Genomic DNA, 27,623 nt, shown 5'->3' on the forward strand with positions numbered 1-27,623 from the left:
TTGGGGTCTGCATATCTGTGCCTCACTGTAAATGTTAAGTTACTGCGCATGCGCAGTTTGTATTAGGCTCAGGCTCAGGCTCAGAGGAGTGGCTATTAATTAATTAATAGTCAATGTGTTTTTCTGAACAACACAACCATGCACATGATGCAGAAGCACTTACCCAGCCAGCAGCCTGAGGATCGGATAGAGGCTTTCTACACAGGAGAGGAAATTGCTGGATAGTCAGCACGATGGTTGCATGGCCCCCATGTAAACGTACGTAAGTGTTGTGTGTGGTGGTCCATGTGGCATATTCTGCGCATGTCAAATAGGCTTGAGCCCCACCCCTCTCTGTAACACAGGATTGCAGCTAATATTCGCCCATTTTGTGGAGTAGTTATTGTGTTGAAGTAGCTGCTAGCCAGTAAAGGACTAAGTGCTTAGAGTTTGATTCTGGCAGACTAGTATTATACCTTTGTGCTCCTTTGCTAGAAGCCCAATAGTGCAGTCTTCCAACTGGTTTTTTTTACAGAAGGGGGTGTGTCTGACTGCCTGTAAAAGAATGTCTCTGGGGGGTTTTGAGCAGGGAAGGATAAAGAAGCTCCAGGATGAGCGAGAGAGCATTCAAAAGAAGACATTTACAAAATGGATGAACTCTTTTCTTGACAAGGTAAGCACATTTTGAGCTCAGATCATAAAATAGGATTGGTTGGCCCCTTTGAACATTCAAAGTTTGATTGGGTAATTCCATTCACTGAAAATTTACGTTCGATCAAAGGCAGTATACATTTAGTCATTAAATTTTGGCCAGGACCTGTACTACTAGCTACACTATCACTAGATGTGGCTGTTACATTGATATTTTAGATATCATGCCTTCTATGAAAAGCATAACCATTATCTTGCTTGTGCATGGATACCGTATAATATGTAATACTCATAGAGTAAAACGTTTGCTGATTACGACTTCGTCATGCTATGTATTGTATGCCTTCCAGTAAACCACTCCTAAAAGGTTTCGTCTAGGTCAGCTTCTCAAAAAACGATACGATCAAGTTTTCTTGTTCAGTAACAAGTTGACCCGCCTATTTGAATTCACTGTGATCATAATGTATCAATTGCTCGTGAATTGTAGCAGCCAATCAATATGGCTAGGAAATAATGTGACTATACAATACATTTTACCTGTGTGTTAACCTTAGCTCCCACCCCATATATACACACACAGTCTGGTCTCCACGTCAACGACCTATTTGCCGACCTCAGCGATGGGCGTCTGCTCATCCGTCTCCTGGAGATTATCTCTGGGGAGAGGATCGGGTCTATTGGACGAGGGAGACTCAGGATCAACAAGATTGAGAACGTGGGGAAGGCCCTGCACTTCTTGCAGGAGAAGAAGGTGAGTCTTCCATACTCACATGGCATCCTCCGTACAGTGTTGCACATGTACCAGGCTTTCTCTGTCCTTACTTACAATTGCTAGGCAAATGTAAATAATTATTAATGGTTTTGAGTATTACTTCGAAAGGCCTATTAATGGACATTACTGTGACTTGTATGACACTCCATCTTTTCTTCCCCACTCACTCCCCCCTTTATTCCCTACTATCCCTAACCTCACCACAAATTCTTTACTGATTTCCTTATCGATCCCATGCACTCTCCTGGACCCTTCCCTCTAGGTGAACCTTGAGAACATTGGCGCTGAGGACATAGTGGACGGCAACTCTCGACTCATTCTCGGCCTCATCTGGACTGTCATCCTTCGCTTTCAGATACAAGTATGTCTCAACAGTATAACCAGAAAAAGGCACCCCCATTGCTATGTTCATTCAAAAATTATTAAGCAGCTTGAATATTGTGTTTATTGCTGCCAGAATGGTTGCTGCACTGTAACGTAGCAGTCGTTTGTTGATTTGGTGATCCCTAACCTGATTTCACAAATCACCTTAGTTTGATATTATGCCTAGAGTACAGAGAAGAGTATGATATAATTATTGCGTGCGTTACAGGACATTCAGCTTGAGGATGAGAGCAGTGAGATGAAGTCAGCGAAAGAGGCTCTCCTGCTCTGGTGTCAACGCAAGACTGCAGGGTATGCTCATCACATGATAGATAGTCTAGAGTTGGTGGTTCTCAGAAGATGTGTTATTTTAGTGTACCTACTTCCTCTTTACCTACTCCTCGTTACTTTGACTACACCCACTCCCACTCCACCCACACATATGACAGCTATCCTGGAGTAAATGTGCAGAATTTCCACTCCAGCTGGAGAAACGGTCTCGCCTTTAATGCTCTCATCCACAAACACAGGTCAGAACAATTAGTACATACATTATATTGTTGCATGCTACACAGTAGCACAGTAGGTATCATGTCCTCGTAAATATAAGTGGTCAGAACTGCACAAGTACTCGTAATTGTATGTCGTTTTGTAACAATGTAGGACCATCATTGGTTGCATTAAACCAATTTAGATAGATCGAAGTAGTACAGTGCTCTGAGAAATTCCAGCGTTTTGCTGATAAGGCTCAATATGCTACACTACTACCCACAGTGATAATCTTATACCATTATCAGGAGTACATGGCGTTATCCATGGCTATAACCTCTCCTCTCTCCCGCACTGACACACCCACAGACCCGACTTGATAGACTACAGCGGACTGAGGCCAGGCCAGCACATAACCAACCTCAACAATTCATTTGACGTGGCAGAGAAGGAGCTGGGATTGCCTAGTCTACTGGATGCAGAGGGTGAGTCTAGCTTCTGACATCGTTGTCACGGTTATAGGAAAGAGAATATCAGTAGTGGCATTTAAGCCACGACCAGTAGTGACTCTGAGTGTAATGACATTGTTCTAGGCCGCCTTGCATTTTGTCCCAAAAACTGTAAGCTCTAAATTAGTTGTACCTGCATGGTTATTATGCTTTGTTCATGATTTGCTTGCATAGCATCTTGACCCTCCTCCCCACCCCTTCGCAGATATTGATGTTGCCCGCCCTGATGACAAGTCCATCATGACCTACCTGGTCTCTTACTACCACTACTTTTCCAAGATCAAGGCCGAGGAAACAGGTACGTGCTGCAGCTGTTCCATTGCTTTCGGTTTTGTACATCAGCATACATCCACGAGACTGTATGAAATAATTGCTAGTAGTATTTAAAATGCAGGCCAATTTCCCCCCGTTTTAAATCTTAAACTGTACTTGATGTATCGATCCTACGTATACTTTAACCTATAAATTTAAGAGCATATAATTATACAGTCCTTTTGTACCCCCTCCCATGCCTTAGTTTCTTGCTGCTCTTTTGATACTTGTAAGTTAGCATCGTTGTTTAGTTTGCTAGTGTACATGTGGGAATTTCCCTCCCCCAGGTGGGCGTCGCCTGAACAAGATCATTGGGATAATGGTGGACATAGAGAACCTGAAGCAAGACTACGATGCCATGGCCACCAGTCTACTGGCGTGGATTGAGGCCACCATTGGTCGTCTTGGAGACAGACGGTTCCCCAACACTCTGCCTGAGGTACAGAAACTGATGGGAGAGTTTAAGAGCTACCGTACGGAAGAGAAACCACCCAAGTGAGTGTGCAGCTGTAGATTAACTGCCATTCTAGGTTACCGTAGTAGCCCACTTTGTCCTTTACATGCACATGTACTAATTGTTGTAATGCCATTATGTTACGTAATTTCTGTATCGAATAATATACCATAAATTGCAAGTGTGTTCATTTTGTGATGTAGAACCACTCGACAAATATATCACCATTGTACATGTACATCAGCAAGTACCACAGCTTTGTGTCTTTAGTGTACATGTACTCGTACAAATGACCCTGCGACCACCTACAGGTACACAGAGCGCTGTAACCTGGAGGTGCAGCTGTTCAACATTCAGACTAAACTGAGAGCAGCCAAACAGAAGACCTGGTATCCCCCCGAGGGAAAACTCGTATCAGACATCAACAAGGTAACACTCTACCTGTACTTCAATAATTGGTATAACTATCTTCAATTTTTCGCACTTAAGGCGTGGGTTCGTCTCGAGGGGGCGGAGCATGGCCGAGAGGCAGCCCTGAGGAAGGAGCTCATGAGACAAGAGAAACTGGAGCAGCTGGCCGACAAGTTCACTCGGAAGGCAGGGCTACGAGAGGCGTGGCTTGGGGACATGACACACATCCTGGGAGAGTTGGACAAGGGAAAGGGAATGCACGCTGTAGATGCTGCTCTGAAGAGGCACGAAGCTATCAGTGCCGACATTCAAGCTGGGGTGAGGGGTGTGATCAACCAGTCAATTCTATAGTTGTGTGTGAAAAATGTGTATGTGTATATAGTTAATGTGAACGTTACCTAATGCACATTAATGTATGACCAGCACTGTACAAATTTGTATCCAAGTTGATTATAGAACCATCCCCTTTCAACTCAGGAACCCCGTATTCAGATGGTGCGTGGGATCTCACAGGAACTGACCAATGAGAGGTACCACAATGCCACGCCCATTGCCGATAGATGTGCTGTCATCAACAAGAAGTGGACAGAGCTCCAGAAAATATTGGATGAGTTGCGTGGGACCCTCTCGCGTTACCATGACCTCATGTCCGTGTTCTCTGAGATGGAGGACTGCTTAACGGATATGAGACAGCTAGAGGTGAATGTTGTGTGTGGGGGGGGGAGGGGAGATAGCGGAGCGTTCACTGCTTGTGTATTTGGTCTGCAGCAAATATAGAAGCTACATGTATTACAAGTATCATTTGGGATATGTGATTACTGATGAGCACAAGGCTGTACATTTCTGCTATTAATATCTTATCTCTGTCATGCCCTCCCACCCTTGCAGTCCTCCCTCCGCTCTGAAGACTATGGGAAGCACCTGCTGGGAGTTCAAGACCTACTGCAGAAACACAACCTCCAAGCTGCTGACCTCAGCTCTCTGGGAGACAGAGTTGCAGTGCTAAAGAAACAGGCTGTCAGGTAATTTCACACTCATGATACTGTACATGCATGTGTTTGTGGTAGGCTGAATAAGCTCTCTTCTAGTACTTAAGGTTAGTTATGTACAAAAAGCTTCCCTCATGAAAACTGGTATGTATAGTAATCATCACTACCAGTTCACCCTCCACCTCCACACACGCACATATTGTGTCCAGATTTGTGGATGAATCCCACCCTGACAGTAGTAAGATCCAGGATAAGAGCAGTGAGTTAGACCGCACCTTCCAGAGACTATCCACACTAGCCAAGACACGTCACAGCAAACTGCAGGTGAGTGGGTGAATCATTAGTGCCCCTTTAATTATTATAGCTACTAATAAGCAAGGGAATTTGTTACTGATTATAACAACAATATACACATACGTCAAAGGAGCCAATTTTCGGGAACGTTGGTTTATATCTTAAGTAGGTCAGCTTTCGGTGAAAAGGTAATCATATTGGAGATACATAGAAGCATTGATGCACCTAAACATTGTACCCATTCACCCCCTCCATCCGCCACCCCTCACACACACCCCTCCGCCTCCAATGCAGGAGTCGCTCCGGGTGCAGGAGTTCTTCCTCCAAGTTGATGAAGAGGAGTCGTGGATTCGGGAGAAAGAGCCGCTTGCCTCATCAGCAGATTATGGCCGAGATGTAAAAGGCGTGGTAAAACTACAGCAAAAACACCAGCTGCTGGAGGCAGAGATACAAGGTAGGCCATTTATTAGATGCCTTCTGCGAACATTTAGATTAATGCAAACATTTTCGTCGTCATTTAATTGTGTACACACAAAAAAAATTTAATGGTTAATTACTAACAGTGGAATTAAGGTTTGAAATGGACAGTGGAGTGCTACGTACACCACTATTGTGCAGTATTCATTTTCAATGGTGGAGGATCCTTCGATCATAATACAGCCAGTAGGGTGATGGTAAAATGTAGTTTTACTCTGTCTATTGCCTCCAGGTCGACAACCACACTTCCAGTCACTATGTAAAACGGGAGAGAGGCTTGGTTCCCATGGAAACCTTTCCAGCAAGGTAATTGGACATCGGGTGAGCATGCTGCAAGAGCGCTGGAAGAAGCTCAACGATATGGCTTCAGGTAGAAAGTCACGACTGGAAGAAGCGGAACAACTGCAGCAGGTAATGATTGTACCCTGCAGTTGGATCTATAATTATGAGTAGGAGCTGGAATATGCTTGCTTCAATTTCAGATAGAATTATATGTACATGTATACTGTAATCAACTCAGATCAGCTAGTATAACCCTCTCCAATATTTCAACTACATGATCCCCCCCCCCCCCCCCCCAGTACTACTCTGACGCGAGTGCCGCAGACTCGTGGATGAAGGAGAAGGATTCTTTGGTGACCAGCAAAGACACGGGAAGAGATGAACCCTCTGCCAAGGTGAGAATTATCAGGAATCTTTTTATATACTATAATACCATTCTATGCATGGTCTTGGCTCAAGGTACTTCTCGAGGCACTAGTTGACAAGTGAAATGTTTATTCGATCGATCATGTACAAATAGTTTCCTGTAATCTACTATCAATCTCTCCAACATGCCTACCTTCTTTTTTAACTCTTTAGAGCCTCCTCAATAGTCACGAGAAGACGGAGGCAGAGATCAAGGTTTACAGTGCTGAGATCGATCGTCTCAAGGCAATGAGTTCAAAGGTCATCCAGGGCTCCAGTTCTAGTGGAAGATTTGTAAGTTTCTTTTATTCACGTTCTTAAACGTCTGTGTCAATGTAAAATATACTGCTTATATACTTGAGGTACTTTGTATGTTAACCCTTGTGTCTCTACCATCATAGGACCGCCTTGGAGCTCTGACCCCGATGGAGGATGACATGGACGAAGAAGAGGTTGAAGTGAGTCATATTCTCTATCTAGCATGCTTCCAATAATTTCAGATCACTCATGAGAATATTGACCTTTGACCTTAGGTGGACGTAGAAGAGGAAGAGATCCAAGTGAAGGAAGTTGAGCGAGAGGTCGTTACCGAGGTAACAGTCCAACAAGTCAAATCTGCGTATCGCTATCAGGGACAAGGAATGGGCTTTGAGAAAGGGGAGGTGAGTGGGAGTGGTCAACTGGTTATATCCGTGCATGCATCTATATGTGTTTTGTAGGTGTTCATTTTACTGTCCAAAGCAAACAAGGACTGGTGGCAAGTGAAGTGAGTCGAATGTGTATAGACATGCACTGAAGCATGCTTATGTGCCTGTACCTATAGGTAATTGCTATTTTTCTTGTCTATTCCTTGAAAGTGTAGGAAGATAGCCTAGGCATTCATGCATGCAGTTTGTGTGTCTTATGTTCGAGCTAACTATCGCATCCTGGCGTGTGATGCACGTAATATACGCACGGCTCAGCAGTTTCTCAAATGATATTGTTAGAGTGTCTGGATATAATCATAGCTATAGACTCGTCCGCTAAGATAGCTAGTTCACAAATATATACACCCATCCCCCCCCCCCCTGATCAGGAGGACTAATGGGCAGGAAGGTTTCGTACCAGCCAACTACGTGCGGGATATTGAGCCAGCCAAGGTGAAGAAAGCAACAAAGAAGAAGGAGATGGTCAGCGTCCCTGTGAAGGTCGTAAAGAAGAAGATAGAAAAGAGAAAGGTTGCTCGTGCCTCTCGTACGGGGTCAAAGTCTGTGCTAGGTCGGAGGTCAAACACACGTGAGTGCTACATCCATCACACACACATGTTGTATACTGACCGTTTTTTAAATGAGGAGTTTTGTTTAGCCTTAAAGGGACTGTGTAAATTTTGATTATTAGTATGCACATCCCACCTTGTCACAGTGTATGGTGGTGGTCGCTCGGACAGCAGCACAGTGGCTACCAGGCAACAGGCCATCAACACTGCATACGACAGACTTGTTCAGGGGGCAGAGCTTCGACGCAAGTATCTGGAAGAAGCCATAAGACTGTTTGGACTGATCCGAGAGTGTGATGAGGTAGAGGTGTGGATACGAGAAAAGGTGGGTGTGGTGACCGGAAGTGTTAACTATGCGCCGATGCCAGATGCCAAATTGCTGCTCAAGTATATATAGCCCCCTTCATGATGTGTCTGTAGAGCCAAGGTTATAGTGTGTTGTTTTTTTGTACAGGAGGCCATCATGAAGACTGAAGAGAAAGGATCTGCCAAGGAAAAAGTGGAATCTATGCAGAAAAAATTTGATGTAAGCATGCAATCTTTTTATGTTCACCACTAGCTAGTAACTAGTAACTATAGTAACTGCAGGATAAGTATGTGTAATATAGATGTTAAGCTATATAATAGACACATTACTATGTTGAGCCTTCTGTAGACCTTTGTGACGGACCTGACGGCTATGAGTGCTCGTGTGAAGGGGTTGAACGAGGAGGCAGACAAGATGTCCAAGTCTGGCCACACCCATTCCCACAAGATACGCTCACGACAGCAGCAGCTGAATGACAACTGGCAGAGGATACAAAAATTGAAGGTCGACAAAGACGAGAACCTTGCCAATGCACAGAGGTGAGCCATAGTATGTGGTAATAATCATTATAATAGACAGCTACAGTTGGTTGATCAGTACCCATTTTGAATGTAATGTTCCGGCACATTATATAGTACAAGTTTGTTTGATTGCGTGTAATCAGATACATTCGTGTAATAATTAATCATAACTTAAGCCTTGTCCCCAGCCAGAGTTTTGTATCTGGCATGGTTTTCGCGATTATACCTGTACCAGACACAAATGTGCAAGGTCTGTGCTTTATGTGTGGTTAGACCACACCAGTGGCGGATCCAGAGGAGGGGTCCATGGGGTCCCTTGACCCCCCCTTTTGAAGTTAACTTTAGAAGGCTTAATGTATGACTCACCTTATAGATCTAGTCCTACTCCTTGTCTGACTGTAATAATAGGTGCTATACCTACACTAGCCTAGTGACTAGGCTAGTTGAGTAGCTGTAGTACTGTATAGGCTAGATAATCTAGCTAAGTCTGCTTCTACTCAGTAAGTCAGCTATAATTTTATAAAGAATTGCTGAAGCAGCATTAAGTGTATGCGCATGCTCTGTGGTTGTGGCAATTGATTATGACCCCCAAAGGGGGCATGGCTAACATTTCGGCTCGCTCTGGACCCCCCCTTTCTGAAATCCTGCATCCGCCACTCACTGCACACCCATACAATCAATACCATGTAGTATTTTCAGTTCAGTTCTAAGAAAAAATGTGCCTGTGGACAAGGTTAAGTTGTTACATGATACAAATGTGTTCTCAAGTGTTTCTGTCTGTAACTAAAATGTACTGATCGAACTTTGTTAAAAATATACTCTGAATCTATACCTCAAAACAGTAATATCTGTATGTACTTTACTACATACGTAGCTACCAGTGTTTATATTGAAGCCACAGTGTCTTCCAGTACTAGGCTAGCTATATAGCACCATCATCCTCATGTCTCTCAAACAGTAGGTCTTCTTCATTTTGTTCATTATAATTCACTCTCTCATTGTTACGTCTGTTCCGAATACAATTCAAGAACCCTTTTAGTGGGGTGTACTTAAATAAATGAATGAGAACAACTACCAGGAAAATCGAAAATGAAACCCCCATTGAAGCATTCAGAATAGCGTACTGATTGTGCTTGCTATAGAGCAGGGATAAAGCCACTGCAGCTGTGTTGAAGTAGGAGGAAGACTCGAGAAGGTTGTATAGCCAATATTTGTAAATACCACCAACTGAGCTCACTATCATAAGCAAGATGATAGCTACTAGTACAGCTGCATACAGGTTGTAGTCTGGTGAAGCCGTCTGGTTTAGAGTGAGAGCAAAAAGAAGTACTGTTCGAGAAAGAAGCAAAAATCCAGTCCAGAATCGAAGGTTGTCTTTATAAGGGCCTGCATATGCATCAATGACAGGTTTTAGTCTGTTTATCCAAGACAGCAGCTTCTTGTCCGAGTGTGCCTGTATGTATTTGAAGCATGTTAGAAGAACTGTATATGGAAAGATAAACAATAGAAAGCAAACTATCCCAGCTGTAAGCAGAGAAATGTGCTTTCCCTGTAGGTAGCGTATGTTCCCATCAAACAACCAAACTGTTTGTACAGAGCTATCGGGATATACCAGAGTAGTATAGGTAATGATTGTAACAATCACTCTTTGAAGCTTTGTGTACGAGAGTAGCAACAAGGTGGACAGCACTTGCACTGCTCTCTGACCAACTATATTAGCAATAAATCTGTACCTATTTGCCATCAATATCACCAAAATAACGAGTAGCCAAATGTAGGCAGGGAATGCAAACTGTAAGAATGTCTTAGAAATCGAGTCCATTCCATCGTAGAAACACAAATCGATTCCCAAATCCAAATTCATCCATGCAATAAACACACTCAGAAAGTTCACCTTGTTCCCGGGAAGGAGAAGCGATTGATTCATCTTCAAAACATTCACGTAGAATATCAAACCGTTGATGGTTCCTTCAGACACTGTAAGTCTCAATGCAAACAAGAACACAACTAGAACAACTCCCATAAATGCAAACACTACGATAAACAACAAGCTGACGTATGAGCACTTTGCACACTGGTTTCTGCCGAGCATAAGACTGAGGCCTTCTTGACACTCACCGCATAATATCCCAGATCTGTTCGAAGAGCATTGCATGTTAGTATTATTGAGAGAAATGTACGTTTGTTCAGAATGACAGTAGTAATAGGGGCAGTAGCGATGGAAAATTGCACCGCTCATACTGGAGCTTTTGTAGTAGCCAACCCACGAACCTACAGGAGGCACGATCACTTGACTGGTTATTAAACACCGAATACTTTTGTCAACTTGAAGTTGTTTTTCACAGTTACATTCTGGTCGGCCCCCGGAGTGGTGCAGCTCAAATCCTGGAGGACAAGCAAGGAGCCAGACATTAACAATGTGTGATTGGAAAACTCTTCTTGAGAAAAATGCTAACTTGTCAGTTAGAACACTAAAACTAATCTTTTTTTCTAAGGAATAAATGGTGAAGTTCAGATTTGTGCAAGATTTTCCTCCACTGTTCTGAGCTCCTTGGAGTGAACCGAAAGTGGTATTTGGATAGTTAGTGATGAAACGAGAATGTACGACCCCGGGAATTGTTCCTGATTCACTACTACCGACAGTGGCAGCTAGGATCTGGAAATTGTCACCAGGAAACACACTGACATTGTAAGTAAGTACGGAACAGTTGGGAAGTTGACTCTCTCTAAAACAGAAACAGACAAAATATGGATCTGAAGTGATGGCTGATGGATCATCCACCGTGTTATGGATCTGGAAAACACTCTCGAAGAATCCCACAGAGCTGTGTCTGTACGGTAGGCAGCCACTCACTACACCACCAAAGATTGCTGAGCCTGCAAATCCAGCTGTATTGTTGTGAAAGTATACCTTTATAGAGTTAACAACACCGTCATTATCATGGTCTCCAGAAATATCCAGTTGATAAAAACAAGGGCATTCTGTTGGTGTTTGAAAATCAAAATCAGTAAATAGAGCTCCTCCAACTGTCAATGCATGATTGTTGTAGAAATCAATATGTGTACCTTCACTCAAAAACATGAATGAATTTTGCAACAGGAGTAAGCCTGCACCATACGAGTTAGTATTTTCAAAAATAATGGTGCTTCCTTTAAAGTGGATATTACTCGTGTATGCCTGTATACCTGTCATGCTATTATTACCTATGGAGCAGTCCTCGATTGTCACTTTCTTGACTAACTCAAAGTAGAGAACAGAAACATCGTAGAATCGTTGCCCTGTTGTATGATGGCCATGGAAACTGCAATTCTTGAATGTTGTAAATATCAAACTGAATGGAGCGAGGATGTGAGAAGTTGGAATGAATGCAAAACGAACTGCTGTGCCCCCCCACCACATAGGACCAGTATTCCCAGAAAAAACAGAATCTTTGATGAAGGCATATTGAGCCACACAGTCTGTATTAGGATAACTACGATCCTCCATGTTAAAGCCAGAGCCATTGTTTCCATGGATAAGAAGGCGTGTAAAGTTGAGGAGAATATTTTCCTCGGCAATGTGTTTTTGTCTATCACAGGAGAACTCATCCATATAACCTATGTTTTCCAGTATATTGATGAATAGTCCAGCACCTCGTGAGCTTTCTGAATACCCGTAGCAACTCGTAACATTGTTCATCGTCACAGAATTGTTTGTGAACAGTGTAAAGATAAGATCTAAATTAGCCCCAAAATAACCTAAGTTGTAATTTAGTACACTGTCCTCGATGTGCACTTTAACATTGTAGCAACTGAAAACTATCGTCAACCCACCCCCACCTATGGTTTCGATTACTCTATAATATTCTGAGCCGTAGAGAAATTGTGTGTTTTTTATGAGCACATACATCGGCTCAGTGGAATCATCACACGCGCTAAAGAAAATCTTCACGTTTCCACCCTCCCAGTGCGAGTCGTACATATTGTAAGCAAATAGTGAGTTTGTTATAGAGAGGATGCCTCGAGTGTTGAATGTTCTTAGTCCACTCCCCCCACTGGTGTTCGTTACTACTAATCCATCGAGGAAAGTGTTGAAGGAGTTCTTGATAATCAAAGCAGCGGCTACTCCATTGTTCCCTTGCTTTTGTATTCTGCATTTGTGGAATTCTAGGTTGCTGATTTGCAAATGAACAGTGTCAAAAAATGCAAAGCCAGCGGAAGAATCGGTACAAATTATCCGGCAGACCTTCTGAGTACCCAATAATGATAGTCTTTCTTTTCCTTCAACAATCACTTCTTGAGTTAGCGTGTGTGTTCCACTTAGAAAGACAAAGGTGCGATTATTCTCAAAGCTTTTGTTTTCAGCGTAGTAGCCAAGTGTTTGACAATGAGTGGCATCGTTAGTAACAGGGCAGGAAGAGTTTGTGTCCTCTGTTCTAACATAGTACGTTCCACTGCTACTAGCTTCATCTATAACTGTACTAGCAGGATGAATACTTGGTATAAATACGTAGATAATAAGCAAGGCCAGAAACATTGTTACAAAAGTACATTAGTAGAACTGTAGATATGAAATAAAGTTGCTGCCCCTAAATACAAAAAAGGGAATGTTCGTAAAAAAACAAACAAGAACAAGTTATACTGTCTTTCAGTTCCTATATATGCAATTTAAGATGAATTACATATTCATTGTTCCTCCTCCCCCTGCAGCTTGCTCCAGTTCCACCAGCTGTGTGACGAGACTCAGGCTTGGATTAACGAGAAAGACCAGGCCCTGTCCTCTGACGATACTGGTAGAGACCTTTCCTCAGTACAGGCGCTACAGAGGAGACATCAGGTGTGGAGGGGGTGTGGTGTGTGTGGGGAGAGTGTGAAACATTAGTGTATGTTGAACTGTTGCTGTGTGTATAATCTCAGATACGTATATTAGAGGACTATAGCAAGGCTGCAATGAGATAGCCTACATGATATATACATGTAGGCTATCTCAATCCTTTTCATATAGCAATAAATGTACATGTACTTATTGATAATAACTGTGACTAATCCGTCCCTCCCCCCACGTCTACCACCATAGGCTCTGGAGAGAGAGCTTGCCCCAGTGGAGGAGAGACTCAGCAAACTGCGCAGCATGGCTCGCAAGGTGAGTGCATGTTACATTACATGTTACAGTACTCACTTAACTACATTACTGTACAGAATTATGCATAGTCTGACATTACAATTGGTCTTGTGATGTTTCACAGGTGGTGTCTAGGAACCCACAAGAGGGTCGAGCAGTTGATGGTCGTCAGAACGAGATTGCTACACTCTGGGAAAAACTGAAAGTGAAAGCCAACGAGAGGAAAACAACTCTAGACCATGCCCACCAACTGCAGACTTTCCTCGCCGACTCTCAGGACTTGGTTAGCACACTGTCAACATACGTACATACCTCCCACACTCGTACAGCACACAGAGTACACTCCCTCACACACACACACACACCCTCACGCACACACTCTATACAGTTGAAGTGGTCGTCAGAGACGGTGACTGTGATGTTCTCTGAGGACCTGGCTCGTGATGTACAGGGGGCGGAGCTTATGGTCACCCAACATTCAGAGCTCAAGGCTGAGATTGACACAAAGGAGGAGAAGTATGTGATAATTATTATGCACATGTAATTGTGAAGTAATCCAATTGAGTTTGTACCCGTTCCACTTCAAGTAACCCACTAGTTAGTATTCAATCATAAGCCTCCTTTGTATATTACATGTACGTATATAGTGTCACTGTTGAGCCGATTCATGTGATGTAATGGCTACTGTTTACTACCTCTAGTCGTTATTGTATTCATCTGCATAGATTTGAGCAGCTGCTCTCTCTGGGCAAGCGTGTGTCCAGTCGTCCTGGATCGCACACTGATCGGGTGGAGGAGAGGATGAGGGGCGTGACCACTCAACGGGAGGCACTGCGCGAGGCCTGGGAGCGCAGGAGCAAGGAGCTCAAACAGTGCTCAGAATTACAGGTAAATTGTTTGTGTGTACACAAACATTGTACATGTCATGACCTATCGTATATAGCGCGAAATTTTCGAGGGGCTTAATTTTCGCTGTTTTCGTGGGTTAGCAATCCTACACGATACAAAGTTTTTTCTGCTATAATGTACAAAGATTAAGGCGTGACTTCCGGTAAGCAGTTAACCCATGAAATTGATTCAACAAAATACTTTTAGAGGCCATTCCACGAAATTTAAGTGCCTCGAAAATTTCGTGCTATATGGTATATAATAGGTGTATTGTGATGTTAGTTATTTGCTTCTCTTTAAAAAGTACCAGTAGATCTAACTTGTGCTTCTAGCTGACATTTTTTACTATTTTCCCAACCCCTCATGTACATTGTACCTTTACTCAACCCTCTAAAATGTGCAGCTGTTCCTAAGAGATGCAGAACAGGTGGACTCCTCCATCAGTGCTCAGGAGGCATTCCTAGGCAACACGGACCTTGGAACCTCAGTGGACAATGTGGAGGAACTGCTGACTAAGCACAACGAGTTCATGCGCAAGAGCTCTGCCGTTGATGACCGTGTGAGGACACTCAGTGAAATGGCCAATCGACTCGTCCACGCCGTACACTACGATGCTGACAGGTGTGAGGCTGTGTGTTGTGTGAGGGCGTGTGTGTGATGTGTGACACTGTATGAGTGTGTGATGTGTGAGAGTGTTCACTGTCTAGGATTTTGAAATCTAGTATATTATATATATATATAGGATGTGGTACCTATATATTTTATTACGCATGATGTCTTCTTTTCTCTAGTATTTCACAAAGACGAGAGGCTGTCGTTCAGAGGAGGCAAAGGGTTAAATCTCTTGAACAGCAGAGAACCAATGAGCTCCAAGCATCGTTGGCATGGCAACAGTTCAGTCGAGATGCTGATGAGGTACTGTTGTACAATTACAGTACGTACCTGTATTTTCCTTTTTTGAGATATTATGCTCTCTATTAATTTTATCTCTAGGTGAATGCGTGGATCAATGAGAAGCTGAAGACAGCTTGTGACGAGAGCTATCGTGACCCGACCAACCTCCAGACCAAGCTGCAGAAACACCAGGCATTCGAGGCAGAGCTGGCTGCCAACAAGGGGAGGGTGGACGGTGTGTGTACAAAGGGCTCCGAGCTTATTTCCGGGGACAACTACATGAGTGAGGGTGTGCGGGAGAGGGTAGGCACGCTCACACAAGACTGGAAGAAACTGACCACAGCCTCTGCAGAGAAAGGTGGGTGGATTTAAACATTCTTGTAAAGATTATGACTATTTTGAAGTTATTGGCATTGACCCCACCCTCACACCTGTACAGGAGGTCGTCTCAAGGATGCCTGGGACTTGCACCAGTTCCTCAGAGCTGCCGAGGAAGAGCTCACATGGGCCAGAGAGGCTGAGGCATTGCTAGGCAATGAGGATATCGGACGAGACCTTCAAGAGGTGCGATTCCTGCTCAAAAATCACGCCCAGTTGGAGGCAGACCTGGCATTGCACACGGAGAAGGTGGGCGGACTGAAGGATACCGGCAAGCAGCTGGTGCTGAGTCAGCACTTTGATGCCAGCACTGTACGGAAGAAGAGTGACGAACTGAACAAGAAGTGAGTGCCATAGGGAGACACTTAGTACACGAGTGAATTGCTCCTAGCATGATTGTTTACATTAACTGCTAGCACACATAACTCTCCCTATAGCATAGCGTAATTTATAACAATACAACAATGGATATTTATATCTTAGCTGTGCCTTGAGCAAGTTTCTGTGAGTCTTTAATTAGTGATCGATGTCATCAATATGTTATTTAATGGTGTTAGGTTTTCTTCTCTGGTCGAGCCCACTGAAGATCGCAAACAACAGCTGGAAGACTCTCTCAAGCTTCAACAGTTTCTACGCGACGTTGAGGATGTGCTCCAATGGATAAAAGAGCACCGACCGCTAGCTGAGTCAGCAGATTACGGCAAATCTTTGTTAGGTGTACAAAACCTCCAAAAGAAGCACCAGGCCGTACTAAATGAAATATCTAGCTATCAGTCCAACATAGACTCTATAAGTACTTCATCTGAAGGGCTCCTAGATAGCGGACATTTTGCCAGTGATGTAATCTCTGAGCAGACAACTGATGTGAACCACAAATGGAGGCAATTGCAATTGTTGTCCGGGCAACGTACGCACAAGCTGGTCGATGCTCTCAAGGCTCAGAGCTATTATCAGGATGCCACTGAAGCTGACGTTTGGATGAACGACAAGGCTGGTATTGCCGCTAATCAGGTGTGTTTGTTGTCACTTTAACTTTCCCCTCAATTGCGTACACTTTTATTTATTAGCATCCTTTGTTATCACAGTAGCAAAACGCTCATCCTCACTTGTCTCAAACTATGCACACCACGCGTGTTCATTGCTATGCATCAACACACACAATGTACCTATACACCCCACACTACTGCCACGCCCTCCATTACAGGACTACGGCCGTGATGAGGACGCAGCAGTGAAGGCCCTCAAGAAACACGGTGGTCTAGAGGAGGAGGTTGGGAGCTACCAGTCTGTCGTGACAGCCCTTCAAAAGCAAGCTGAGAGTCTGGTCTCAGGGGATCACTTTGACTCATCTAACATCACTGCAAGACAGGTACACATAGTACAGATACAAGTACGTAACAGGCTAGGTGTCAGTATCTCAATCACCTATGACCTCCTGAAAGTGCTCTATTAACTACATGATTATGTTCTTTAGATAAAGGTAAATACCGTATATCTGGTTACAAATGCGAAGCTCTTTCAATTGTGAACTGCGAGTTTTCACATATTTTGTAAACGAAAGACACACAAAGAGTGAGCATGCATGCGCATAAAATTCGCAGTTAGAAACGCAATAAGGCTTGTACACTAACAGTGTCATTTGCAAATGAATTCGAAACCCGACATACGTACGGTAGTTTGTATGGCTCTTATTATGAACCTGGAGCAGTGACCACTTTCACGTAGGTGGTCTTGAGTACATAGTGTTTCACTGTACTATTTAGTAAATGGTTGATATACCGTATAGCGGGTTATTTTCTCGTATGAAAGAAAATGTATGTTGTCTTTTAGCAGCACTGCCGTTACAAAACTTGTGTAGTAGCTATATAGTGCTGTGTGATTTGAAGTGAAAGAAACGTATGTTGTCTCTTTAAATGTTAGCAGCGTCGCCGCTAAACAACCTAGATTTATACCACATTTACGTCACCACAAATTGATCTCATTGGTCAACAGCTGTAGGATATATAGAATATTAGCATACAGCCCCAGGCATGCACAGTTTTTCAAGTTGTTTTTCATTTGTTCAAGAAAGTAAGCAAAGAGAAAAGAGCCATGCTTGACGGTACTAAGATTCAAAGCGACGGCAGAAACACGAAAGGTGCTCTCCAACAAGATGGCTAAGCTTCCATGGGTCCATGGGCGCGGTTTAGATACATTTTATCCAAGAAGAGCTTGCAACTCCAGTAAGGGTCGTCGAATGGTCAACGCTTGGACCAAGGAAGCTCTTGAGCATCTGTAGGAGTCAACATGTTGCTCAACTAGCTCTTTGACGGCTGCAAAATCCGGCATAGTCTTGTTCTTTTTTGCAGTCTGCATCGTGATTGAATTGTTGCTAGGGGGAGGTCCTTTTATAGTGCTGCGGTCACGTGGTATAAGTCAGATATGCCACACCTACTCGGAGGATATGCACCCTATATATCCTCCGCTACCGTGGTTACATACCCCTCGGCTCCGCCTCGGAGTAACCACGGTAGCGGAGGATATATGGGTGCATATCCTCCTCTTAGGTGTGGTATATCCTATACGTATGTAGTGCCGTGTGATTTGAAAATTTGAGCACTTTTGTGTATGTGATCTTGGTCTCTATGCTGCTTTAGTATCTCTACGGTGATCGTTAGGGTAACGAAACTATAGGGTGGTGGATACTGCTCTTGTCAAGTTCTACCTCAATTCCAATTCCTTTGTTGTGCCTTTTCTAGCTTCAGTATGTTTTGGATTGCTCGTTATAAAACTGAAGGGTGATTTTATATGGGGTTGCACTGACTTCCAAACGTAGATTGTTGTCGTATGATGATGTTCTTCAAAGGGCTTGTTGCTGCAATTTTTATCTATCTTTTTCTCGTATATAATTCTTTTCTGCTGTTCTTGGTATCATACCTGGAAACACATATTAATAAATCTTCCATGTGAGGTGCATGGCTGTAACCAGACTTCTTCATCAATTGTTTGACCCTTCCAACAATGAACTCTTAGAGCGAGGATATATATATATATAGCTTGGAATATTGCACTGAAGTAGCAGTATATCTTGGCAGCTGGGGCAAAGCTTTTCCTCTTGGATGATAGACACGATACATTATTTGCATCAAGTCTTTCCACAGCAAGTCGTATAGTGTTGCCTTTCCTATAGCTACATATTTGCACAGCTGTACAGATCTAGAATAAAGTTTTGAAATCGATCTATAAACTTACACTCGTAGCTGATCGATCGGCTTGCGGTTTGGGTTGTTACGGTAGCCATCTTAGTTATGCTTGTAGTCACATGCATTGCATTCACAAGGTCATGACCTTATAATTATAAGTGGGCTCTCAGCCCTTCACATGCCTGTAGCAAGAGTGCATAAGAAGAGAAGAGTGTCGAACTATTGATACTTCTACACAAACACTGTGCACAAAGTAACGTGACATCCTGTCAATTGCACGTGAGCAACTTGCAATTGATGACGTTTGCACATAATTACGCAACGCACAGAAGTTGTTAATAGTGAATAAAGAGTGCAAGGGAAGAGGATCCACTCGACTATAATTATTGTATCTATTTAGATGATTTTTGTGAAGAGATCGTATCCTATATATCATTGTGCAGTGAATATCATTGTGCAGTGAGCAGCTCCACAAGCTCTGAACGTTGAACGCGAACAACTAGCTAGAATTGTTCGATTACCACACTCCTAAAAACATCACGGTTAACATTTATAGTAGGAGATTACTAGTAAGTTTACAACTTTATCACGTGCGAGTCATGTTACTTTCACAGCGTTTGTGTAGAAGTTCGACACTCTTCTCTTCTTATGCACTCTTGCCTGTAGTGACTACTATTTTTGTGGTCTACTACTCACTGAGTATATAGACTCTATAAACATAACTAGGGTGACACAAGGTGCCATGGGGCAAGCAAAAGCGTTTAAGTTCATAGTAAGTGTAATTGCACCATGATGCATGGTGGCCCATGCAGTTGCACTGACAAATTGTTTTTAGGCTATTGCCTGCTTTACAATGGTGATAGCTCCAGCCTGCATGGGCCCAGGAATCAGCATGCATGCAGGATGATAGATTCCAGCTTATCTAACAAGGCAGCCTTTTTTGAACTGCTCTATACCCCGAAGTTGCATCCAACGATGAGATAGCTTAGAGTGAAACATATACTATATCTACGAGTGAAAGTTCAACATTAACACAGCATGGGGAAAGAGCTGGCTGTACAAACTAACGTGAGGAGGAGCAAGGTTAGGAGCAAGGAGATATTATCAGCACAGTATACTGTAAATATGTTTCTTGCTGGACAAGGCTAACCGCAAACAATCGTTGGAACGTATAAGCTGCTCTGTCCTGTTGTAAGCTTGCCTGTGTGACCTCACACTGTAAAAAAAGCACACTAAAAGGGGTCATTGCACACTTTTATTTTTTTACAGTGCAGAAGTCTCTTGAGCTGCTCTGACTTGCCGTATAGTGTCTAGTCTCTGTGTTGTTCCTGTTGAGCTAGCAGGTTTAGACACAAAATCATGCTGACGCAAGTAGGCAAGCATTTAGTGACCCATATTCTTGATCAAACATATAGCAAGTATAACTGCTGTGACCTCAGGCTCAGAAGCTAGGTCCCCATCTGAGCTTCTCTGACCTGCTGCAGGCGTGCGCATGCCTGTGGCCTCAAGAGTCTCTGCGTCTTGTCTGAGCTTCGTTGCTGAGTGTAGTTAGCTGTTGTGCCCATACGCACGCAGTAATTCACGTAAAAGTTGGTAAAAGGTCATAGGTACAAAAAACAAATATCGTGACCGTCCATGACATACACACAGGTGCAATGTTGACCACTAGGTAGGGACTTGCTTCGCTCGCCCCAATTAATGTCTTCCATATTTTCATTGGTGGTTGACGGAGACTAAGATTATAATGCTTCTACTCCCAGCTTTTATGGTTATTCATATCATACCATGTGCATGCATGTACATGCATAAATATCTAATAGACTACTGGGTTTCCACATTGTAAATTATGTACTTTCTTTCCTTACTGGAAATTTAGCATTAATTTTTAACCATGTCATAATCTATAATTGCTGCCATCTGTATGTATCGTCATACAATGTACTGTTGTCATCAATGTTAATTCTATGTGTTGTATAAACTGTAAGGAATCAATTTTCCAAAAAATAAATTGATAATTTTGCTGTTTGTACATTCAAGAGTTAGGACTCGAATCAAGTTTTTTGCTGTGATGGCTTTGATGTACTTCTGCACTGATTCTGAATTTGAGTCTACCATCAATTTTTAAGTACTGTGTTTGTTTGTCATTCAATTCCAAATCAGGTAGGGAGATAAATTTGATATCTGCCATGTCTTTTTCCAAAAACCCAAGCCTGAGATCTACTAATTCTTTTTTCATCACCGTAACGTGGTTTTTGTCTCCGTGCTAATTCAATAGCTCTACAGTGATAATTATGGTGGCGAGATGGTCAGACTGGTCTTTGTCTGGTGGTAGGGATACCGTGAGTGACAGATGAGTGTCAGTTCCTTCTTTTGTTCCATTCGGATATATCCAGAGGGAAAGATCAGGATATGCAGGGTCTTTAGAGAAATTTAATGAGTACCCCTTTTTATTTTTTTTCTTTCTTGCACTTTTTATAGTTGTCTAGAGTATATGTACGAGATTTCTTACGAGTTTTTGGTTTACTGACCTCTTGTGCATCCAATTTGTGCTTGTTTTCGACATCTGTAATTTTTTTCTTAAGATCTGTAATCTGTTCGTCTTTGGCTTTGAGACTTTCCTCAAGTTTTTGGTGCTGTATGTCTGTCTCTTGTTTTGAATCATCTTTATGCTTCATTTTGACTGGTACCAATTCTTGAATTTTCACCTTAACATGTTCTTGAAATTCTTGCTTCAGACTTTCAAATTTCGTTTCCAATGTTTGTTTCTGCTCTTGGCTTATTCTCAGAGTAGCAGCCTCACAAACAGTACAACTTAACTCACATGGGACTTTTTGCTCACTAGACCCCTGTACGACATCATAGTTTTTTGGACGTCTTGTTCGATAGTGGCTTCACAGTTACCTAGACACCCATGGGAATAGTCCTGGTTATCGGTCAAATGCTGAAAAGCTCCACAAAAGGTTTCGTAGTTTAGGCACTGGTTGTCTCTTTTCGGACACTCTTTGGTGCATGTTTCCACATTTCGTTTCTGAACATTCTCCGCGCAGCTTTTGGGGCATTCCACATCGACATAGTAACAAGTGTGGGCATCGAGGTCTTGAAGTGGTCCAGTCCATTGACAGGCTTGAACTTTCTTATGGCAGCGTATTAAAGCTGGAAATATACACTTAAACATGTTCGACGTGCACTCACAGCTGCTATATTGAGTATCATATTCTTCTTCTTCCTTTGAGCAGAACACATAGCCTGCTTGTTTAGAGGTAGCCATAATTGTTGTATTTGTGAAGTGTCCCTCGACTTTATATTGGCAATCACACGCACGTATAAGGTTGCACTTGCAATTACTACTTGACCACATGTTATGAATCGTAGGTACACTCCCTCTCCTTGTGGTTATTGCAACACTTGAGCAATGTGCTGTATGTTATTGCATTTGCTCTTAATTCACTCCCCCCCCCCCCCCCCACATACACACACAGGCCCAGCTCAACGAGCAGCTGGCTGGTCTCCAAACCCTCACAGCTGCCCGCCGCTCTAAACTGGAAGAGTCCATCAAGCTTCACCAGTATCTGCAGGACGTGGAGGAGGTTCTGTCCTGGCTCGCTGATAAAGAGGGTGTGGCCTCGTCTGATGACTACGGCAAGGACTATGAACACCTGCTGGTAAGTTACTTGCTTTTATTAGCAAGCACTCAAACTGGCCCCTCTTCCTCACAGAAATTAGCGGTGGTTTTCATGTATACTGCATATACATCCGCTTTCATATACATCCAAGCGTTGTTATAGAGATTAATTCATTATTAATTTTTATCACATGTACGTACCAATTAACATGCTGCAAAAAGTAACTATCTCTATTCAGGTTCTGCAGAAGAAGTTTGAGGACTTTCAGCATGAGATCAGTGCGAGCACAGAGCGCTACTCTGCTGTCAACACACTGGCAAGGAAGCTAGTGGCAGAAGGACACTCGGACACCGTTCTTATCAAGGAAAAACAAGACGCTGTCAGGTGAGCGGTACATGCATGGAGCTGCATGTTGCTATCGTTAGCCTGTAAGTAAATTTTTGATGACAGAAGTTTGACTGGAACCCGAAGCTTTGCGTTTTGGGTTACACTTCCATGACTTTGTGGTATAAGATATTGATTGGGTGATTCATAACGCATGATTCTTGTGCTCCCCCCTCGATCCTACTTACATGTAACTTGTATCTTCCTTTGATATTGATAAGTATATTGATTGGGTGATTCCTACCCCTTTGATGCATGATCCTTGTGCTCCCCCTTGCACAGCTTTCCTTGTTTATAGCTCAGATCTCGCATGACAGGTGCACTGTGTGCCACTTGCAGCTTCTTTTCTCATTCCAAAGGTCAACTCAAGTGTCCCCCCTCACAACTGACGATTGTGGGCAGACCATTTCATGTAACCCTATACTCTTAGTCAGGTTGCTGCTGGCGACTATCATGATGCTGATATAATTTGTGCGTTAATGAATTACTTTTGCTCTTCATGGTTCATGATATTGACTGGGTGATTCATGCTCCCCCTTGCACAGCTTTCCTTGTTTTTAGCTCAGATCTCAGAATGACAGGTGCACTGTGTGCGAAGGTCAACCCCAAGTGTCTCCCTACTGCAATTTTGAGCAGACCACTAAACACTTAGGCCAGGTTCTTGCAGGCCACGCTAATCCTGGTGCTAATACAATAGTGTGTATGGGTAATAAATGTCTACTCTGCATTCATATTCAATACCACTATATATATGACATACATTTCTCTGCAGGGCTGGGTGGAACCTGCTCCAGGACCTTATGCAGGCTCGCAACAAGAAACTAGCAGCTGCTCACGAGATACACAAGTTTAACAGAGATGCTAAAGAGGTCAAAGGTCGTGTCATCACTAAGGAGAACTCTATACCCCAAGAATTGGGGCGGAGTATTGCAGCCGTACAGGTGCTACAGCGGAAGCACGAGGCATTTGAACGAGAGATTGCTGCCATTGGAAACAAGGTGTGTGTGGTGTGGTTACATATATGTAATTCAGTATCTAATGAGTGCACAAAAAATGTATTATAAACTGCTGACACAGCGAATCATTTATCACGAGTGCATACATAAAAACAAACACCCACTCCCCTTCCACACACTCAGGTGCGCGAGTTGAGCAATGAGTCACTGCGCCTGGCAACCAGCTATCCCGGTGCTAATGCAGCTGTCATCACCAACAGCATGGAGGGGGTGCAGAGTGCATGGGACTCCCTACAGACCTCCGCGGGGGCACGGAAAAGGAAGCTCAGGGCAGCACTGGATCTACAGAAGTTCCTCGGATCGGTTAGTGTGCATCACATATATATACTGTAATGTAACTCGATCGAGTCACCCTCTAATGTAACTCGATCGAGTCACCCTCATTAAGTTAAAACAAGTGAATAGTACATTACCAACACAACACTCACTAGATCCTGCTGGAAATGCACTACATTTTGTAGCTCTCGAGACACAGCATCCTTGCGCAAAGTTGCCTTCATTGTTTCTAATCGTATTCATTACCTGAGTGCTACTACATGTACCACTTTCCCCTGCAGGTTCGTGATCTTGTGTCATGGATGAGAGACATGGGGGGTGTGCTCCGTGCCGTGGAGGCGGGGAGGAGTGTGAGTGGTGTGGAGGAACTGCTGACTAAGCACAATGAGCGACGAGCAGAAATTGATGCAAGGGAAGAGTCTGTTACCTCAGTTACCAAGGCTGGACGAAAACTGACTCAGCAAGGCCACTATGCTAGTACTGAGGTAAGCACTTGTACATCAAAAAGATTCTCATAGTAACATTTTAAATACAATGTACATTTAGCAATAATTATATACTACACCAATGCTATTTACTGGATTGTCACAATACCGACAGATTCGTGGCAGTCTGTCAGACCTAAAGAAGGAGAGCAGTCATCTGCAAGAGGTGTGGGAGGAGCAGAGACAGCGACTGGACCAAATGTTGCAGCTGCAGCTATTCCTCAGGGATGCCAAGATTGTGGTACGTAGAAGAAGAAGCATACATGTAGACTGGATGTATTAGTTTATGTACATGCATGTATGGCTTAAAGTGGTATGTTAAGATTTTTGCTCTTTTATCATATTCCCATTGTAACAGCGGAGTATATACTGATTCCTGTGTGTCTATACTGCCCTCTTCTCTGTATACGCCCTTGGTAGTAGCTGTGTGAGCAGCAACCATACAAGTGTTTGTAGCTGCAGTACTGTACGTGTTGTTCTCCACTTATTAGCAGCATAAATTTACATCGCTTTTTGTTTCATTGTCCCTCCCCCTTTCATGCTCACAGGATGCGATGAGCAGTGCGCAGGAGGTCCAGCTGTCAGGGGATAAGCTGGGGGAGAGTGTGGACGAGTGTGACGCCCTCCTCAAAAAACACGAGGCATTCGAGCGTCTGATGCAGTCTCAGGAGGAAAAGGTGAACACGTATACAGTGGATGCATGATGTCATTCAGTGAGCGTTTGTTGAGGGGCTATCATGTACATAAGCTTATTCTAAGGAACGTACATTCCCAAGTCCATTTAAATGCTCTCAAACAAAATCTACGGTGTGCCATATTTAAATGGCCCCAGGCAATACATGCATGCCTTGAGCTCGACGGAGCTAACTAAATACTCTACTTACATACACACACCCGTTCACTTGTAGGTCTCAGCCATGACAGAGTTTGCAGACCGACTCTCTTCTGAGGGTCACTACGAGGCAGTGGAGATACGGAAGAGGAGAGCTGCTGTTCTTGAGCGGAGGTCAAAGGTCAAGAAATCTGCTGTGAAACGGCGTCTCAAACTGGAAGATTGTCGGAGGCTAACAGTGTTTTTACAGGACTGTGCTGAGGTGAATTTATTCTGCAAGTATATAGCCCTATTGGCCTGTACTTCTTTTGAAGCAACTATGTGATTATTTACACATTACTTTTTTGTTCGTGCCTTTTTGTGCAGTATGTGCCTAGAATTTTCAAAGTGTACTGTTTTCATTCCTCAATCAAAATAGGCCTAAATGGTGGTCTAAAGGTAGTCAGTACCGAGCACCACCGACCAGTGTGGGCACATCCCTGGTTGTAGTCTAGCCTATAACTAGCTACGTATAACATTTCACTGACCTCTGACCTCTCCCTCATTCACAGGCTGAGAGCTGGATCCAGGAAAAGCTACAGGTGGCTAATGACGGTAGTTACCATGACCCAACAAACCTCGAGAACAAGCTGCAGAAACACCAGGAGTGTGAGGCTGAAGTCAACGCAAACCAGCAAAGGATCCAGAACATTGCTCAGGTGATTATCATGAAATCATTATCAGATTTGGAATGGCATTAATGTGCATGGAGTAATACACTCGTATCGTGTGGTATCAATATGTAAGAAAAATTCACACTTTTGAAGAAAAAAAGGAAATAATGTCATTGATAAAACGGGGGGGGGGGGGGGGTGTAGTTGAACATCTTTCAACAGCCAGTTTATGATTAATTTTATGAAAGCTTCGAAAGAGACCTTTCAAATGATGTGTTTAAATCCAAAATTTTGTCAGGGCCATAACTAGTCATTTTTTAGCCTTGCACCATGGGTTTATAAATGTCCAAATCGACAATTACTTTTGTCTCTCAAATCTGAACTTTGGTAACACTATTTGAAATGTATCTTTCTAAGCTTTCATAAAGTCATAAAATCGTATTGGATCCACGTAATAAATTATGCCTCGGTGCGCATGCGCAAGCGAGGTATACGGTAGTGTGTTTGTGTGTCTGTGTCTGTGTGTCTGTGTAGACTGCTACAGCTGCTCAAGGATGAATCAAGTGCAAGTAAGAGTTTCTATAGGCTTCTTCTAGTCATGTTTACTTGGATTTTAATTCGTGGATTTGCAAAATAATGCTTCGTTTTCGAGTTATGCCTAGTTTTGCTTACTTGGAATGCCATTGCAGCCTTTTCAGAACAGTATGTGGCCAAACTTGTTTATCGAATGTTGCTACTCTACTTAGTAGTTAGCTCTGCACTAGAACGCTAGCTATTGGTAGCTGCAAGAGTGAGAAGAGAGCTGCAAGGCTCTGCAGACGGCAGCCATTAATTTTAGACTTTAACTTTTGGCATCGATCGTTTTGAAGAACAATAATGGTCGATCATTACCCACTCTTTGAGTTTGCATGCATGATTGTGTGGACTGCATGCTATTAGTAGCTTTATGTTATGTAACTTTGGCATCTCCACCGAGGCATCAGCACCTGCGGTGCTTTTATTGTTAATAGCAGCTGAAAGAGTACCTCAAACCATCAATCGTATTTGGGGTTGATCAAACCATGCACGTACAAACAAGACGTTGTTTTCTTTTTGGAAGTAATACGGTGCGTACATAGCGACAAGTATTAACCCTCCTCCCCCACAGACTGGAGAGGGTCTCTTGGAGCAGAATCACTACGCCTCTGATGACATCGGAGCGAGGATAGAAGAGCTCTTCCTGAAGTGGGAAGAGCTTCGTGAGGCCACCGAGCGTAAGGGGGTGGGACTACAACAAGCTCTTTCTCTTGTACAGTTCAATAGAAAAATCGACGGAGTACAAAGTCTGATACGAGACCGAGTTGCCGTGGCAACTAGTCATGAAACTGGAAGGGATTTGGAACATTGCCAAGTGCTCATCAGAAAGTTTGACGACTTCAGAAAGGTGATTGAATAATTCTCA

The 27,623-nt window shown here is 43.2% G+C and overlaps 2 protein-coding genes across 2 annotated transcripts in view; one reads left to right on the top strand and one right to left on the bottom strand.

Moving 5' to 3' along the window:
• The first annotated feature begins 332 nt into the window (after positions 1-332).
• Positions 333-27,623, top strand: part of LOC135341431 (spectrin beta chain, non-erythrocytic 1-like) — a 36,948-nt gene continuing 9,657 nt past the window's right edge. The window contains exons 1-45 of the mRNA XM_064537986.1: positions 333-652; positions 1,211-1,381; positions 1,665-1,763; positions 1,995-2,077; positions 2,215-2,295; positions 2,624-2,739; positions 2,969-3,061; positions 3,363-3,570; positions 3,841-3,958; positions 4,019-4,258; positions 4,418-4,639; positions 4,829-4,962; positions 5,139-5,253; positions 5,518-5,677; positions 5,933-6,111; positions 6,282-6,377; positions 6,562-6,681; positions 6,789-6,845; positions 6,921-7,049; positions 7,107-7,153; positions 7,463-7,662; positions 7,789-7,967; positions 8,097-8,168; positions 8,298-8,488; positions 13,160-13,286; positions 13,527-13,592; positions 13,696-13,854; positions 13,960-14,087; positions 14,297-14,459; positions 14,863-15,080; positions 15,251-15,374; positions 15,453-15,711; positions 15,793-16,075; positions 16,289-16,742; positions 16,936-17,100; positions 22,393-22,575; positions 22,775-22,920; positions 23,693-23,918; positions 24,060-24,239; positions 24,494-24,697; positions 24,813-24,938; positions 25,246-25,374; positions 25,606-25,791; positions 26,081-26,227; positions 27,330-27,605. Of these exons, the coding sequence (XP_064394056.1) occupies positions 545-652; positions 1,211-1,381; positions 1,665-1,763; positions 1,995-2,077; positions 2,215-2,295; positions 2,624-2,739; positions 2,969-3,061; positions 3,363-3,570; positions 3,841-3,958; positions 4,019-4,258; positions 4,418-4,639; positions 4,829-4,962; positions 5,139-5,253; positions 5,518-5,677; positions 5,933-6,111; positions 6,282-6,377; positions 6,562-6,681; positions 6,789-6,845; positions 6,921-7,049; positions 7,107-7,153; positions 7,463-7,662; positions 7,789-7,967; positions 8,097-8,168; positions 8,298-8,488; positions 13,160-13,286; positions 13,527-13,592; positions 13,696-13,854; positions 13,960-14,087; positions 14,297-14,459; positions 14,863-15,080; positions 15,251-15,374; positions 15,453-15,711; positions 15,793-16,075; positions 16,289-16,742; positions 16,936-17,100; positions 22,393-22,575; positions 22,775-22,920; positions 23,693-23,918; positions 24,060-24,239; positions 24,494-24,697; positions 24,813-24,938; positions 25,246-25,374; positions 25,606-25,791; positions 26,081-26,227; positions 27,330-27,605 (7,167 nt within the window). The 5' untranslated portion in view covers positions 333-544. The remainder of the gene's footprint in view (positions 653-1,210; positions 1,382-1,664; positions 1,764-1,994; positions 2,078-2,214; positions 2,296-2,623; positions 2,740-2,968; positions 3,062-3,362; positions 3,571-3,840; positions 3,959-4,018; positions 4,259-4,417; positions 4,640-4,828; positions 4,963-5,138; positions 5,254-5,517; positions 5,678-5,932; positions 6,112-6,281; positions 6,378-6,561; positions 6,682-6,788; positions 6,846-6,920; positions 7,050-7,106; positions 7,154-7,462; positions 7,663-7,788; positions 7,968-8,096; positions 8,169-8,297; positions 8,489-13,159; positions 13,287-13,526; positions 13,593-13,695; positions 13,855-13,959; positions 14,088-14,296; positions 14,460-14,862; positions 15,081-15,250; positions 15,375-15,452; positions 15,712-15,792; positions 16,076-16,288; positions 16,743-16,935; positions 17,101-22,392; positions 22,576-22,774; positions 22,921-23,692; positions 23,919-24,059; positions 24,240-24,493; positions 24,698-24,812; positions 24,939-25,245; positions 25,375-25,605; positions 25,792-26,080; positions 26,228-27,329; positions 27,606-27,623) is intronic.
• Positions 9,158-12,994, bottom strand: LOC135341433 (uncharacterized). The gene has a single exon (XM_064537988.1). The coding sequence runs from the start codon at positions 12,984-12,986 to the stop codon at positions 9,393-9,395; it is 3,594 nt and encodes a 1,197-aa protein (XP_064394058.1). The 5' UTR covers positions 12,987-12,994; the 3' UTR covers positions 9,158-9,392.

Source organism: Halichondria panicea, chromosome 9 (genome assembly GCF_963675165.1).
Source record: "Halichondria panicea chromosome 9, odHalPani1.1, whole genome shotgun sequence".
Classification (NCBI taxonomy): domain Eukaryota; kingdom Metazoa; phylum Porifera; class Demospongiae; order Suberitida; family Halichondriidae; genus Halichondria; species Halichondria panicea.